This window comes from Sphaerodactylus townsendi, linkage group LG14 (genome assembly GCF_021028975.2).
Source record: "Sphaerodactylus townsendi isolate TG3544 linkage group LG14, MPM_Stown_v2.3, whole genome shotgun sequence".
NCBI lineage: Eukaryota > Metazoa > Chordata > Lepidosauria > Squamata > Sphaerodactylidae > Sphaerodactylus > Sphaerodactylus townsendi.
The window spans coordinates 26835091-26852866 of NC_059438.1; the positions used below are offsets into that span (position 1 = coordinate 26835091).

The 17776-nt window shown below is 45.1% G+C and overlaps 1 protein-coding gene across 2 annotated transcripts in view; it reads right to left on the minus strand.

Moving 5' to 3' along the window:
* The window catches only part of LOC125443562 (WT1 interacting protein), a 64189-nt gene that overhangs the window by 18255 nt on the left and 28158 nt on the right, over positions 1 to 17776 (minus strand). For both annotated transcript variants that reach the window (XM_048515774.1, XM_048515773.1), the window contains one exon: positions 3730 to 3797. In XM_048515774.1, the coding sequence (XP_048371731.1) occupies positions 3730 to 3797 (68 nt within the window). The remainder of the gene's footprint in view (positions 1 to 3729; positions 3798 to 17776) is intronic.

The following is a 17776-nucleotide window of genomic DNA, read 5'->3' on the forward strand; positions in this document are numbered from 1 at the left end:
AGTAGAAACCGGTACAACACAGTAAGTGCGGAAGGTCCCAATGATTCCTCTGTAGAACTGTATCAGCAGCTCCTTGGGCAGTTTGAGCTTCCTGAGTTGGCGCAGAAAGAACATTCTTTGTTGTGCTTTTTTGATGACATTTTTGATGTTAGGTGACCATTTTAGGTCATGAGATATGATGGAGCCTAGAAAGATGCAAGACTTTGCAAACCACCTTAGGGCTTCCATCCCATGTTCTGAAGACATGTTCTGAAGACCATTAGCCTACATCCCAGGGCATACAGCAAATTATCCATCTCAGTTTAGATCTTGCTGCACAAAGAGACAGCAGCACAGCCAAACAGAACCACAAAGACCAACACACAAATTTCCTTTTATTAGAAGAGGGGTGGCCGAATCCTATTTTGTGCCTACTGAGTGCATTTTGCTTGCAAAACTCTCTTTTCTCACCCAGAGTTTTTGGGACAAACGGCAGGAATGGGAATCCAAGAAAAGATCTGTTTTGCCAACTTCTTCTGCTAGATCTGATCCAAAGGCCAATAATTCCAGAGTAATACAAAATCATGAAAGCAGGTCAATAAGAATGACAGAGAAGAAGTCTCTTAAAGGTCAGATTCCTGTATTTTTGTAAGAGGCTGACTTCAACTCTCTCAAACAGTATTGACAGTTCAGAGTAAGACAATCACACACAAATGAAGACAGACAACGACATTAGGGATGCTCCCGGGTTGCATGCAAGGTAAATGCAAACTGTCAGATTTTCAATAACAAACTCAATTAGCTTAAAATTGTGTTTCCCCCTCTGCCAGATATACGGTGCTTCCATGCTCAAATGATGGGCAATGTCTTCTGAATCTTTGGCTGGTAGCAACAACTGTGGCTTTTCTTTAACATGATATTTAAAAACAAAGGGGTGGAGAAAACCCAACCTTTTTCTGATTAAAAATAGAAAGCTGTATTTTCCTTTGCTTCTAACTGTGCTGAAATAGATCATCAAGATGGGGCATGAACATCTGGTTGGGATGGTTTAAGTTCACGGAAGGCAGTGGATATTTCCGGGTTGCTACTGACAGAACTATTCCCCAGATTTAACACTAAGAATTAACCATCCGTGAGAGACTCAGTTGTGCTGGGCAACAATCAATCTAGAACAGTGGTGGCGAACCTTTGGCACTCCAGATGTTATGGACTACAATTCCCATCAGCCCCTGCCAGCATGGCCAATTGGCCATGCTGGCAGGGGCTGTTGGGAATTGTAGTTCATAACATCTGGAGTGCCAAAGGTTCACCACCACGGATCTAGAACTACTTGGGAAGTCCTGTGTCATCCAAGGGATGAGGGTTGCTGTTTCTGTTTTGCTATTTTTCAGTCACTGCTACTCTGAGCTAACCGTGGTTTATACCAGGGGTGGCCAAACTGTGGTTTATGAACCACATAGGGTTCTTTGCCACATAATATGTGGCTCATGGCCTAGTTGGTGCAGTTGTTCTCCCCATCTTCTGGCTTGTCTTCTGCTGTGCAAGTCCTTCCTCCTGGCCACACAGCTGCCCTATGCTACGGGGCAAAGAGGCTGGAAGGGCGGTAAGAGCTTGGGCACAGAAGAGCTTGGGCGGCAGAAGTGCTCAAGGCACCGTAGCCCCTATAATTTGTACAGCCTTGACAACATATCAGCCAGATTTTAACAACTCACAGCAAAGATACAGCCTCACAAAATTTCTACTAGCAATAATAGCTAGTAACTATCATTAGCAGTAATAGCCAGTAACTATCATTTAGTTTTTATTGTTGGTAGTCTAATCTGATGTTAATTTAAAAAAATACATACATGAATAATTATTACGTATGTGTATTTCTTCACATTTATATAAAAGGATTGTCACAAAATGTGCATGTAATGATTAAAACATGTCAATTGGCCATGCTGGCAGGGGCTGATGGGAATTGAACATCTGGAGTGCCATAGGTTCACCACCACGGCCCTAGGATGTGAGGGCGAACTGGCTGCAACATCTGTCATCCCACTTGATACCTGGGCTGATCTGGCTTGCTAGACAGGTGTCCCCTACTGTCTCACCATTCCATATCAACCAGAACTAGAATAGAGGATGAATCATGACTACTTGTTCAGAGACCTGTCTTCTAGCCAACCAGGATGCAGTCCTGAATCCCATGATCCAGTCTGCACTGGAAAGAGTTAAGCCGTGTAACTGTGTCTACAATGACCGTGAAAAGTGAAATGAGCATTCCAGTGAAAGTTAAATTCTTATCTGCAGTGGAGGGCACCACTGGCATGTCATTACAGAGATAGATCCTGCTACTCAACTGAGCAAACTGTATGTATTTATGTATTCAGTAGAAAAGCCCACCTTTCCTACTGGCTCAAGTTTGAAGCCTTCCTCCAATCACAGCCAGGAGAAGAGCCACCTAAGTTGGAAGAAGGCTCCTGGGAGGGTGGCTGGATCTACCTCATTGTCTTGAGATGTGCTAAAATTCCACACCTTCTTTTTCCCCTTTGAAACTAAACAGCCCACCTGGTGCAGACAAAGAGGTTTTAATACCACCCCTGAAAGACAAAGTTTTGTCACTTCTGCCAGGTTCCTTTTTGTGTGCATTTTTAAAAACACCCAGCCTGATGAAGCATTTTAGAGACTTCAAAAGTGTGCACATTGCATTGTGTTATGAGGTATGACGTGGCTTTTGTTTGGGGATTTTAGACAGTCATGCCTGAGTAAATATGCTATTGAGCTGCGGGTTTAAAATCATTTAAAATATTCAAAATATTTATCCATCTTCCATCCACCCAGCATGGTTAAGAACAGTGGACTCTAATCTGGAAAACCATGTTCAGTTCCCCACTCCTCCACGTGAAGCCTGCTGTGTGACCTATCGCCACTCACAGTTCTCTCAAAACTCTAACAGCCCACGTGGACTCAGGCAATGGCAAACCACTTCTGAACATCTCTTGCCTTGAAAAGCTGCGGGGGTCACCAAAAATCAGCTGTGACTGGACAGTATAATCACACACACAATCTATCTATCCATCTTGAGCTTGTCAGACCTCAGAAGCTAAGCAGGTGTCAGCCCTGGTTAGTTCTTGGATGGGAGACCACCATAAGAACATAAGAACTAGCCTGCTGGATCAGACCAGAGTATGATCCAGGGTCCAGGGTTGGTCCAGGGTTGTTACGCAGAGGCAGGCAATGGCAAACCACCTCTGCATGTTTTTTGACCATGGAAACTCTATGGCACAGCATGATGCTGGCAGGGGATGATGGGAACTGTAGTCCATAATGCCATATGGGAACTGTAGTCCATAAGACCATAGGGTCGTGAGTTTGACATCTATGCCCAGTCTCCATAAATTGGCCACAACTTGACCCCATTTGCCACTTCCACATACATGTGCCTGTGTCTGTTAGTCTATTCAATACATTTCAAATATGCAAGTTCAGATACCTACAACAGAATATGCCCACTGGAAATGTTTTCTGTTCAAAGGCTACCAATGACTACTCGTCACAATGGCTACTAGTCATGATAGATACCTCTTTCCTTCATTACCAGAGGTAGTATGCTTCTTTATATCAGTTGCTGGGAAGCAATGGATCAAAAACTGTAATTAATTTATTAGTTGGCCATGATCTGGCCATGCCTATAAATATAAACGATTTCCACAGAACACACAGAAATCCCCCAGAAGACACAGAAAGCCCTAAAGTCTTACTTACTAGGAAGTCTTCTTCACAGTAGACTTTTCCATTGACATTGTAGAAGGCTTTCCCTCGTAATCTTCTCCCTGTCAAAAACATTGTACCGTCTATTAATACTTCACTTAGTAACAAAGAGGCTTTTAATGATGTATGGGAAATATACGATGTAATAGTCATTTATCCTGTTTGTATTGGAAGGCGCCTCTCAGCTTTCAGGCTGCTGTCAGATCATGAATAGGGTTGCCAGCTCCGGGTTGAGGAATATCTGGAGATTTCAGGACGGAGGGTAGGGTTTGGGGAAGAGTGGGACCTCAGTGAGGTATAATGGCATACTGTCCGCTTGCAAAGCGGTCGTTTTCTCCAGGGGAACCAATCTCCGAAACCCAGGAAGGAGCCGTAATTCCAGGAGATCCTGATCACAAATGAGTACTAGCAAATCACTTTTGTGGGCTACAACTAATCTGGGTGTGATACAGGCATAGGGAGTTGTGCAGAGGTGTGTGGAAGGTTCTCTTCATCACTGCCCGACTCCCTCTCCTACATCCACAAAGCAAACAGTGTGTGGCACGCCCCTCAACCATCTCCCCCTTCCCGCTAAAACTGCCACCAACTTATACAGTGCCCATCTCCACCAATCAAAACTTCAGCAAGACACTGGATACTATCAGACCACGACAGACAGTCCCACAATATCCACGATTGATTTGGGGCAAGAGAGGGGAAGAGAGGAGAGAGTGTCTTCCCCTTTGATGACACAGAAGCCCCAATTTTTGCTTCTGAGGGCAACTTTGCCTGTACACTTCATTCCTCTGCCAATGGTCATAGACACCACTGGAATCCAGGCTACAAACACTGTTCTCTTGTGGGAGGAAGAGACAGAAGGTTGGCTTAGGCATCCCTCCGGCTCACTTTAAAAGTTTCTTTTCCCAGGCTTCGCTGTGCCCCAAAGCGCACGTATGGCTTGCTCTAACTTGTTTTGAATCTACACCCAGGAGACAACCGGCATCAAGCAAGACCTAACCTGCAGCTGATGGGAAGGAGTAGGCAAAAGAGGAAAAAAAAAACGGCATGCTGTATGAAGTAATTTAAAGCACACGCACCACTCCTTGGTTTTACATTCTCAAGCAACAGACCATTTTAGACAGTCATCAAGGACAAGGGCTTGGGCGCTCATTTCCTCTTTTGTCACCCTAAGAGCAGTTCTGCCAACAGAGCAGGATTTCCACTGGCAGCAGAAGGGAGGGCAATCTCTGACTATTCTCCTCTACCACCACAGACCTTCACTTTGACCCCACACACACTGCTCCTGAGCTGTCCTCTGACCCACAGGAGTCTCATTTCAGGGAGCATAGAAGGCTTTGGGGAGAAGCAGGGAAGATGGCTGGCTACACTTGGCCTGCTCAGGATCCTAGCCAAAAGTTTCAGCAGCCAGAGCAACTCAATCTGCTAAGAAAATATTTTACCCACATCCTGAAAGCCAGAATGTAAGCTTCTTGGGGAGAAGGACAGAGACCTGTCTTTTCAAACTTCCAATCCTTGGGGCACCCTGTTTACATCCATTCATCTGCCAAAAAGACTTGTGCAAGTCTGATGAAGGCGGAGGTCTGAAGGCATGTCTCGCAGCACACAGGTACAGCCATGAGGATGTTTTGGAGATACATTTCTTTACTGGTTTTATTTACAGAACTTATTCCCCACCTTCCTGCCCTCATCAGGGCCTCCATGATAGCTAACAGATTGAAAATATACATAAATTCTTAAAAAACCAAACAGGACCAGGCCATTACAACAATTACAGTCATCCTTTCCACATTGCGACTTCCCACATCACGCTTCTGAGAGGCATCAGAAATTAAATGGGAATTTGGGGGGAGTTTTGCAGAAGTCACAGACAACACACGAATGCCAGAAGATGACAAATTTAGAAACTAACAAGGTTTAGAAACTAACAAATATATGTATAGTATTGTATAATATCAACATATTTGGCTATGCTGGCAGGGGCTGATGGGAATTGTAGTCCATAACATCTGGAGTGCCAAAGGTTCGCCACCACGACCCTAGTCCAACTCTCTAACCACTACACCACCGTTTGGCTCGTTTGCCAAGCGGTGGGAAGGGTAAGCAGCATTAAGTCATTCCTCACAGAGAGAGAAACATATTTTACAAAACTCTGATCATGGGCTGCATAAATCATCGACGGGCATGACGTGTAAACAGACGTCAAAAGGAAAAGAACAACAACCTAAGTAATTCTCAGCAAACATGTGCTGCCAAGTCACTTCCAACTTATAGCAACCCTATGAGTTAATGACCTCCAAAGCATCCTGCTGTTAACAGCCTTGTTCATGTGCTACAGACTGAGCCCATGGCTTCCTTGATGGAGTCAATTCATCTCTTGTTAGGTCTCCCTCTTCACCTGCTGCCTTCCACTTTTCCTAACATTACTGCCTTTTCTAGTGAGAGAGAGGATATATCCAGCAGTGGTGGCGAACCTATGGCATGCATGCCAGAGGTGGCACTCAGAGCCCTCTTTGTGGGCATGTGCATCGTCGTCCCAATTTGGGCATTTGGCAGTGGCATAGCGCCAAGGGGGCAAAGGGGGCACGATGCACCACGTGCGTGCCCCTGTGGGGGCAAGGCGAGGACTTTCCAGGGGTGTTTAAGGGCGTTCTGGGAGCGTTCTAGAACAGGGTGGGGGCAAACAGGGGCGTGGCAAGGGTGCAGGGCGCAGGTGTCCCCCAGGTGCAGTTTCCCCTTGCTCCGCCCCTGGCACTCGGTCTCTAAAAGGTTGACCATCACTGGTATATCGGAAGTAAACTTTTTTGAAAATCTTACCTACTGATGTTTTATTGCAGATGTGCCATGGAGTCTGAGAGAGGATGGGGAGAGGATGGGGGTATGATTAGGTGTAGTTTATTCATGCACCTTCAAATCTGCCTCGGGCACCCCAGTCACAAAATGGAAATTTTGTGCATTCTTGTGTGAGAACAAAAGAATAAGTCTGATTTCTGTCTTTTCTTTTAACATTTTTTTAAAAAAAGGTGTATATTTGTGCTATTAAAATGTAACATATGTTAATAGTATGCAATGCTAAACATATATTCTATACATTATAAACTTTTTCTGGGTCGTCTATTGGCCTTCACTTGTCATCTTAAAACTTCCACAAAACTCCCCAGAATTTCCCATTTAATTTCATATGCTGACATTTAAAAACCGTGATGGGGAAAGTCATGATGTGGAAGGGAGAACTGTACATATATTATATACATTGATTATATATGTGTGTATATAAAGAAATATATAGATATAGATATGAAGAAAAATATGATATGTGGGGGCATTATTTTGTCCTCTTGCCCCCCTTCAAAAAAATGTTGATCCAGCCCTGCATATACAGCAGCACATCCAGAGCATTATCTTCCCAGACACCCTTTAAGATATCTAGGGACAAATATTCAATATCCAAGTGAATCTCTGAATTCCTCCTTTCTATGACATCAAGAGCTCACCAAAAAGAAGAAGAAACCCCAAACCCCATGGTGCTCTTATATTGTGCCAGGGGGCATGACTAATAAAAGGAAACACTTCTTAACGCAACGTGTGATTGGTGTTTGGAATATGCTGCCACAGGAGGTGGTGATGGCCACTAACCTGGATAGCTTTAAAAGGGGCTTGGACAGATTTATGGAGGAGAAGTCGATCTATGGCTACCAATCTTGATCCTCCTTGATCTGAGATTGCAAATGCCTTAGCAGACCAGGTGCTCGGGAGCAGCAGCAGCAGCAGAAGGCCATTGCTTTCCCAGCCTGCACATGAGCTCCCAAAGGCACCAGGTGGGCCACTGCGAGTAGCAGAGTGCTGGACTAGATGGACTCTGGTCTGATCCAGCAGGCTCATTCTTATGTTCTTATGCTGGGGTGGGGGGGCGGACGAATGGATAGAACATTTTCCCTTAGAAAGCTACCATCTCTTGACCCAGAAAATAATGAAGCCAAACACAGGGGAAATTGAGGGACTCTGTGCACCAGTCCCAAACAATCTTTTGGCCAGCAGATAAAGGCTACACTCCCCGGAACACAGGCAGTTCTCCAACAAGACGGAACAAGCATTTCAGCCAGTGAAGTTCAGCTTTCAACATTTCTGAACTGAAGCCACAGACACACAGCCCTGTTCATTGTACGTCAATTTGCTACAGCTCTGCAATGTGGGGGGGGGGGGGGGATTAAATTTAATGATGACACTGATAGGGCTGATGCTACCTCTGTGACTGAAACCAAAAGGGAAGGACGGTCATGATCAGGGGACTATCTACGGAAAATGGCACTCCGGGCAAGTTCTCAAACTGCGCCCCACCAATCTCTTGCAATCTGGATGCGAGGTGTCTATTGGTATGCTCCAAGACTGCATTAGCCTTTCTTGTTGCGGCATCCCACTGACTGCTCACGTTTAACTTACTGTCCACCTATACCCCAAGATTTTGTTCTCAGACTACTACTCAGAACAGTGTTTCCCAATCTTTTTGAGGTCAGGGTACCCTTGACCTCACTCTTCATATCTCACGGTACCCCTGCCGTCACCCTCCACCTTCCCCTCCCATTGCCCTTGCTTGCCACACACCCCACCTTCCCCTCCCAGGGAGAAGGGTAGCACTGGGGGGGGGGTGGCTGCTGACCTTGTGGCTGGCTCTGCCCCATGGGCCAGCTCCATTTCCTTGCTGGCGCCGGTGGGAGACACCACAAAAATGAGGGGGGGTGGTAGTGTTGCCGCGGTACCCCTGGGACATGCTCACGGCACCCCAGGGTACCAGGGAACCCTGGTTGAGAATGGCTGACTCAGAAGTATAACCTCCGTCCAGAGAGAAAGGAGGGGAAAAGAGGGGGGGGGAAGGAGCAAATGGCCAAGAGAGAAAAACTGGGGGGAGGGGAGAGACATGGGGAAAAATAAAGAGGGGAGAGAGAGCTTCAGTAGTGTGGGTGGGGGGAACCTTGCCCACCTTCCCTCCGTAGCTGCCCCCACTGCCACAGGAAAGCCTGCAGTTGCTTTAAAATTGAGCTGAATTTACTTCTAGGCAAGTGGCAGCTGACTTGGTATGTACAGTGCCCTTTCCCTGTCTCCTCCCAGCTGCAGCGCCACTCATCTAAAAGTAAATTAAGCTTAATTCTAAAGCAACGCAGGACTTTTTTGGGCTGCAACCGTGGAGGGGGGCAAGGGGATGACAGCTAGGGCACCCCCAGGCTACTGGCTCCCGGAGCAAGAACCCTCCTTTGCCCCACCTTCACTACAGCTTGGTCATGATTAAAGGATTTGGAAACTTTTAGGGCCACGACTGTACAGTAAACCCAAGAAGTATGCTATCTCCTGGAAAAGACAGCAGCTCAGACCGAATTCAGAGTTCTCACTTTTCATTTTTACAGCCCAAGTACCATCACTACACAGTTTCACTGAGAAATCCGAAAATGTGTTCATGGTTTTTAAAGAAGGATGGGGGAGCTTCAAGAGAAAAACAGGGAGGGGGGATCCTTGTGGTCAAACATGAAAGAGTTTCTTTTAGCACAGCTACATCTCTCCCCCTTGTTCCCAGCATGTGACGACCTTCCGTGTGGAAGTTTGATATGACCCAACAGTTTCCTTTGCTTTTACAAGAATTTCCCTGCCTACTGGGATGCTGATGTATGTTTCTGCCCAAAGGAATGTTTTAATCACCTCTTGAATTTACTGAAATGACTGAGTTGTTAGCATGTTTTAATATTGGTAGATGCTTTATTTATTGTATTTTAAACTATGTTGTGAGCCGCCCCGAGCTCAAAATAAAATTTCAATTTTTGCATTAAACTGATCCCTCCCCTCCAATACTATAGGAACCACAACAAGGGGGCTTTGTGTAGATTTTCTTAACCTGCTTAACTTCTTTGAATTGTAGAACTGGGAATATTTAGCACCACATTTCAGGACTCTCAATGTGATTTTTCAATAATTTCAAAGCAAATATGTCTTCAACATGAAGCAGCCTCAGAAATATGTCTATACAAGTTGACAGAACTGAAAAATTATTTTTGAAGAAGGAGGAGGAGGAGGAGGAGGAGAAGGAGAAGAAGAGTTGGATTTATATCCCCCTTTCCCACCCGTAAGGAGACTCAAAGGGGCTTACAAACTCCTTTCCCTCCCCCCCCCCCCCGCTCACAACAAACACCCTGTGAGGTAGGTGGGGCTGAGAGAGCTCAGAAGAACTGAGACTAGCCCAAGGCCACCCAGCTGGCATGTGTTGGAGTGCACAAGCTAATCTGAATTCCCCAGATAAGCCTCCACAGCTCAAGTGGCAGAGTGGGGAATCATATTGACAAAATAAAGCTTAAAAGATTATACATTGGTTTTTAAATTCGATTGCATACATAAGAACATAATGTTTGTTAAGCGTTTCTTCATAGAAAAGTGGTAGATTTAGTAATTAAGTGAGATGAATTAGGTTGATATATCCCATTTAGAACGCAAACCAATGTTCTAGAAAGCGGGAAGCCAATCAGGGCTCATCTTTTTGTTTTTCTTACTTTCTATCTTTGTCTGCTTTTATCTTTAGAACTGAAAAACTCTTACTTGTAGTTGTATTGGCTATTCGTAGATCACTGAGAGTTGAATCAGTGAGGAGACCAACTCTCTTCAAAAAGCAAAAAGTATCTGTTATTATTTTCGTCTTTCTTGCTACAGTGGCCCTTAATATGCCTGGACGATCCTGTGATCTCAAAGTAACTACTTTCAACAGAACAAATTACCCACCACCAACCAACAGCTGGCGTTCGGGTGCCCAGACATTCAGCCTGAACTATTGATCTGAATATCTTGGAAGGGTCTTGGCACTGATCATCAGAACACACACAAAAGCAGCACAACTTCCCACTGAAAGATTTCACAGAGTTTGCCTTGCCCAGTTCTTCACTGCTCCTGGGCTCTATGTGCCCTCACCTCAGGCCCGCTTCCCATATGTCTGGCTTCCTTCCTTCTATGGATTTGCAAATCCTGGCACAGCAATCTTGTCAGACTAGTTTTCAGAAGCGCACAGGATGTAGCTCTCCGTTTCACACCTGCCTAGGTATCTGAAGAACAATAGCTCCCTTTGCAAAGCCAGACTAGAGAATTTCCTTGCAGAACGGCACACAAAGAGAGGAATCCTTCCAGGACAATTAAGGAAGGTTCAATTTCCCTTCCATTATATAGCCAATACTTCAAATGCTTGCTGCCCACAGCTCCTCAGCAAAGGGCAAAAGATGGTAAGTACTGGCTAGATATTAGATACTGGGCTACGGTTACCGCTTCCCCTGGGATGGTCTCAGCCGCTCATCCCCACACCTGTACTCGCCGACGTCTGGAGATTTGCTGGCTGAATGCGTGGCACACCAAACAAAGGTCAGCTCTGGCAATGGATAGGGAGAAGTGGAAGGAGGCTAGTCGATGAAACCGAAGGAGCTCAAGGGAGGAGATTGAGGAATAAACAACAACAATGTCAGCTTATTTTTGGGTTGCTGGTGGAATGCTCTCTCATTGGAAACACTCCCTGCACAGAGAAAACTAGTGCAGAGCCCTTCTCCCATGACATGCTAGCTTTCCACGAACAAATATTATTTTACATATGAAAAAAAGATTCTGCCATGCAGAGCTGTCTGAAGTAACACAAACAAGAAATGTATGTGTATATATGCAAAAGTAGGGAACAGTAGGGAACAGCAAACCATCTCTGAACACACACACACACACACACACACACACACACACACACACACACACTCCAGTTTGTTCCACAACGGTTTCCAGCATTGTTCTCTCCTCTTCCATGACAACTGTGTGAGACAGGCAAGATTGAGAGTGAGGGACTGGTCACCCAGCAAGATTCAGTTGTGGGGAGTGGGGATTAGAACTTGTGTCTCCCAAATTCCAGTCCTACACTTTAACCAGTACGCCACACAGGTTGGCATCATCTCACCTGTAGTGAGAACTAAGCCTAAAAGTCACACAGACCCTCTCTCGAGTTCATAGGAAGACATATCCTGTGAAGAGTCATGTTTCCATGAACACTAAACTGGATTTTTAGAAATATGTTCTGAATTTGGATCTCGAGTCATTGCCTATCTCTTCCTTCTCTCCACATCCCTGTGGTTTAGGTTCAAAAATGGCAGAAGGAACCAAGCAAATTTTGCTCCCCTTCCAATATTATATATTGTATATTTAATGTATCATACATTTTTAAACTTCCTTCAGCTGGTCTGAGTCAGCCTTTCAGAATGTCAGAATTTGGAGCATTTAGAAAATGCCTTATAAAAAGACAACTATTCCCAGATTGCAACCTCCAGACAAGGCAGTAACTTTTTTTTTTGGGCCTGTGGGAAAAATGTAAGCAGATTCTTTTGTCTGATCTTCCAAGGTGACCTCACACAGGAAACAGACTTTATAAGATGAGCAAGCAGAGAATATTAAACCAAGATTCTCCTCCCAGGCTTGTTACAGCTGGCTAGTTGGGTGAGTGGGTGGGCGGTGTTAATTAAAACCAAACCAATCTCACCTGCAGTCCAGGGGGAGGAATACAGGATGGGTATCTAGGAAGTTGTTCTTCATTTTTCACATGTAAAAAAACGTGTTCTAAATTGTGCAAGACCTCAACTGTACGGATCTCCAGATCCTCTGTCAGGGTCTCTTGTGTTACAGTTTTTGCAGAAGTGATGGCACTTCGTACACTTATTTGATCATTTTTGCAGTTGTCCCAAGAATCTTTCCTGCCTGCTTGTGCTTTATATTGCTCAGGGGTTGGCAGACAAAAAGATGTACCAGAGAACCACCATCAGGAAGTGCTACTGGACAGCAATCTTTCAGTGCTACTCACAAGGAAACACAGAGGGAAAGGATTGAAAGGGGGCAAGAAGTTTTCCGGACACTATCTGCTAATCTCATCTGCCTAATTTAATCAGATCTTGGACACTAAGCAAAGTCAGCCCTGGTTAGTATCTGGATAGGAGACTACCAATGAAAGCCAAGCAAAAGTAGGGAATAGCAAACCATCTCTGAACATCTCTTACCTTGTAAACCCTTAACCCTACTGTTACCATACCGCCCTGGCATAGAGGGGTGGGTGCTTATTCACAGGTATCCCTGCTTGCATGCCAGCCTAAAGGGTAATGCTGGTGTTGCAGAGATGGGGATCCCATTCTCTGGCAATAGCCAGGTCTACCTACAAGGAACCTCCAGGACATTTTTTTCTTTCTGTTCTCATGCTCCTATACCCCTTTCTATTCCAAACCTATTTTCCAACTTATATCTTAGGAACTCTCTCTCTCTCTCTCTCTCTCTGTGTGTGTGTGTGTGTGTGTGTGTGTGTGTGTGTTGCATTGAATCAAGTGCTTGCGAACCATTTATCCCTGCAATAAAGACTGTCAAATTTGCATTATATTCTGTCTGTGAATTGTCTTCCAAGAGTTGATCTTCGTATACGTTGGTATTAAAGATTCCCTACTCAGCCTCTTGTAATATTAATAAGCAGTCTGATCTGAGCTAATTTTCCCCACATTTTTGAGAGACTGTGTCTCCATCCTGGATAACACTACAGGGTCACTATAAATATCAGCTGTGACCTGATGGCACTTTCCACCAACCACCACCGTTTGCTAGGAAGACTCAGAACTTGCACAGTACCATCTAAGAGTACCCAGTGTGCTTTGTATAGTATCAACATCCCAGTTATCTGAAGAGCCGTCCTGTAGGCATCCTCAATGTGAGCATCCTCAAGGACTGCCAGTACACAGAAGTTTTGTGTCATCCACATGTCGCCCACCCCCATCAATTGTTTTCTGTTTGCGCACTCCCTGCTTCTCTGTGATCTTTTGTAAACCTAGTTTGGTATCATATTTTGATAAAGACAGCCATCAGAGCATGTATTGATACCGTGGGACAGGAAGGTGCACATTTTTTCAGATGCCCCCCCCCCCAGCCATTTCTCGGTCTCCCCAAGAACTTGAAAACAGCGACTGACATAGCTCAAGGCTATGACAATGTGTCACCTACATCGGCAGTCACACTGCAGAGAACAGCCTCTTGCCCAGATCTACCCTGTGGCAGATGTAAAGCTGAGCAATATGCCTTTCCAGCTCCCTCAGTTCTCACTCTTTGAGACTAGCTATTTAAGCCTGGATTAAGCCTGAGGTTTAAAGCCAGGACTTTGATGAAAAAGATTAATGGCCATGAGCCATCAGACTGGGGAGGAGGGAATTAGATGGGCCCACAGATTTTAGCAAAGGAAAGCCACAAAGTAGAATTTGCCATTCTGGTGGTTTCTGGTGGTTTGCAAACAGGATATCAGCAAATCCGAGGCTTCCCAAGGAATTTAAACAGAGTCTCTCCATTAGACAATCCATTAGACTACGTTTCCCTGAAAAATAGTTTGCCTCTGACTGATGTGTCTTTCCTTGCCATTCATGGCTGTAGGGTGGGTGTGTTCTGGATACATTCTCAGTTCACATAAGTTAACAATGGGGTGTACTTGAAGAAGATGGGGGGAGCATCTGGGCCCAGACAGTCTCAACTCTGTGCCAAGCAGAGTGGAATGCTGCTATCCGCATAAATTATGCAAATTGATAAATTTGCATTGTTTTGGCACACACATATTATTCTGATTTCGCTAGCAGGAGGGTAAAGAGCAGTGCTGTAATTCTGCCACCAGCACCTGGAGATCTTATTCAGCCAACTTTGCTTATGAGGTTTTTTGGCTGGAATCACTGAACAACCCTTTATGCCTGTCTTGTAACCACTTTTTGGGGGGGCGGGGGGGTGGGGGAGATCCAGACATTTGCTCAATTTCTGAAAATGACAGCTTAATTCTGCACGGACTATCACATCTGGTAGTTTACTACAATCCTGCAGAAGTGCAGAACATATGCAGCCCTGAAGCCACCCCCAACTAAGTATCTTTCAATAGGACCCAGAATCCTGTACACCACATGGGATCCTGTGGCAGAAGACAGAAAGGGGGGGGGGGGGTTCCACCACTTTCCACTGAAAGAAAAGCCAGAGGGTAGAGCTGCCCCACAAAATGAGGCGTCTGCAGCAAACCAACACCCCCTTAGCATTCCCCATTTGCCAACACTTCTGCTAATCTCCTTCCACAGAGACAAAGGTTGGCGGTTTGGGCATTGAACAGAGAGGGACAGTTTTAGAAGGGGAGGGGGAGAGGGAAAGAGAGAGGGGAAAAATTGGTGCCAAAATTCCACTGAAAAGAAGATCCTGCATCTTGGCAGGAGATGCTATTCACAAGCCGCAGCAGTTGTTCGAAATCCAAAATCACAGCAAACTGACTACTGTGGATACGCAGAGCTCTGTCTTTTTTTTTTTAAGTTCTATGCCCAACCCTGGGATCCCAAATGCTGCATTCCTTCCACAGCTGGATTCTCCCCCCAACTTGCAGGGATGCAGGATCAGACCCCAAACATGCACTTCGCTTTATGCAAAGACTCCTGAGGTTGCACTCCAGTGAGAGCGCGCACACACGCTATTTAAAAACATAACACCCCCCCCCCTTTGGCTGCAGACTCATCTGATAGGCTGGGGAGTCTGAAAAGATCTTTTGTTATAGAGGGCAAGAACTTCTGGCGTATAAGTTATACAAACACACTCGCATTTTCTGGGCTAAAATTGTCCACATTCCAGTCGCTCAGCGCATCAAAAGATGCAAGAGCATTTTAGAAGCCTCCGTTGCTGTCCAATAAAGACAGAACTGAAGGCAAAGAGTCTGTTTAAAACCAAAGACAAAGAAAAGCCCCCGAGCAGCTGAATCCCAGGAATAATTTTACAATTGTTGGGCACAATCCACCAAGGTTTTTATTCTCCCTACGTGAAAAGGCATCGCAGGAAAGAAGTACACACAATTCCCCTGAAGTTCCTCCTGCTGAATAATACACTTCAAATTTGCAATAGATCTTTTAAAAGTAGAGGTGCACAAAGTTAATTGAATCAAAACAAAAAAAATTCCCAGGGCTTTTTTCTTCTTCTTTTTTTTGGAGGTGGTTGCATGTACTTTTGTTACCTGGAACCTATTAGGGATGCGGAAACATCTACCTAAAATGTACCAGCCCTTCTGCTGTGGGTCATAGCGTAATACAAAACCGAAGCAGAACATTTGTCCCCGTTGAATAAAAAAGGAAACTTGCTTTCACTAAAATAGCTGGAGCTCTCTCATCAGTAAAATAAGCAACATTCTTCGGAGCTGAGGTCACTGACTTGCTTCTGTTCTGTTTCACCCCAGTCTGGGATTTGACCATTTAAGCACAGGAGAACAGCCCTCGCCACCCCCACGCCACACACCAAAGAATGCACAGAATTTTTATTTGAAATTAAATCCTATTTGAAAAGGTGTTTTTTTTAAAAAAACAAAACTAAAGTGGTATCCTAGGAAGACAGGATGCAGGATTTGGTCATAAATAGGTTATGAAAATAATCATAGCTCTTGAGCCTTGCGCAGCAATACCACTGAACAAGAGAAAGAAAGGAGGTTTTCAAATTAAAATTGATGAAGAGTGTAGAAATGTGCATGCATCTGCATATCGAGTATTTCAAATACTATCTGAGCTGTATTCACAGAACATGGTCCCAGCAGAACTGAGTATTTACGGATTTCTCTTGAAAGAAGGCCTGTCTTGCTCCAAGTTCTCACAAACACGACTAAGCAGGATTTGTGCATGTCACATTCCACTGGGCGCAAAGTACAGATTCGTGCAAGGTTCATTTCAACACGTCTAGTCCTCACAGAGGCGAAGATATGCTTGGAATTGGATGAGCAATCAATGTTTCCTGAGTCTCCAAAACCACAGTGGATGGCTGAGTTAGGGATCCAAGGGTTGGGTTTCAATTTTGTAACTTTTTTTACTGCACAACTCATGAGATGAAACTGGGCAAGAAACAACAGCTCTGCCCAATTCATATTCCAGAAGCATACTGAGAAACCAAGGGGAACTGGGAAGGCAGATATGAAGCCTCACACCATAGCCATAAACAGGAAGGCAATGACCCCTCGACATCCTGGAAGCACATAGGGAAAAGACCCAACAGTGCAACACACCACGTTATCATCCATGGCAGGATACTGGGTAGATAATGTAAGTGGGATCAGTAAAGATCTTAGAAACACTGATATTGCCGAGTGCCTTCTTTGGGCTGGCCTGCTCCCATGGGCTGCAACCACTGGAAGCAAAGGAGTCTTCATCAAGGCAGCTGAGCACACAAAAGCCAGGGTAAAGTCTCCTGTTTACCTGCTCCAAGCACCAATTTCCCATGCCAGAGGAACTGAGGAGCAGGAGAAAAAGAATTGGCCTCCATTTAGTGATGCTGCTCTTGGGAGGTCTCCTTGTCTCTACGGTAAAACCACAGAGACTAAGATAGGCAGCTTAAGAGTGTCGTTTGAAGTAATATTACATTCTCTCCACATTCCACCCTATCCAGGCACTGCTCCCCTATTTCCCAACATTTGCCAAGAGAATGTTGGGAACCCCAAACACACGTCTAATATTATTACTGGAGCCAACAGAGTTGCACAGCTAGCGGCAAAACTACCACTACACTATTTAGGAAGCCAGGCGGAAAGGAGTCTAGGGAACCTCCAGAGTTGCCAGGCCAGACTTCTGTGAAGATGCATGCCAGCCAACCAGCCTCAAAGACCCCACTGGAGCTAAGACAGGGGAGAAAGACAACAGCCATGGCATGATGCAGAGAGTGAGGAAGAAACAATGCAGGCTGGTAGGCAGTGGGATGGGCTCCTTGCTGGAAGAAGGGAAATAGTTTGTCAAGCACCAACTCTGAAAGAAGTATATATCACAGAACAGAGGCATTCAATCTGCAGAATCCCACCTTCTTTTCATGCCCAGAGAGCAGCCAGGATCTACCTCATTGGTCTGCCAGGCCTTTCCCAGCATCCTCAATCATAAGGACATAAGGACAACCATAAGGACATAGAAGGGGGCACATGCACTGTTCATACCTTTCTTTTTTTGCAACAGGTTTTAGTTTTTGCAAGGAAAACTGTAGGGTTTGTAAC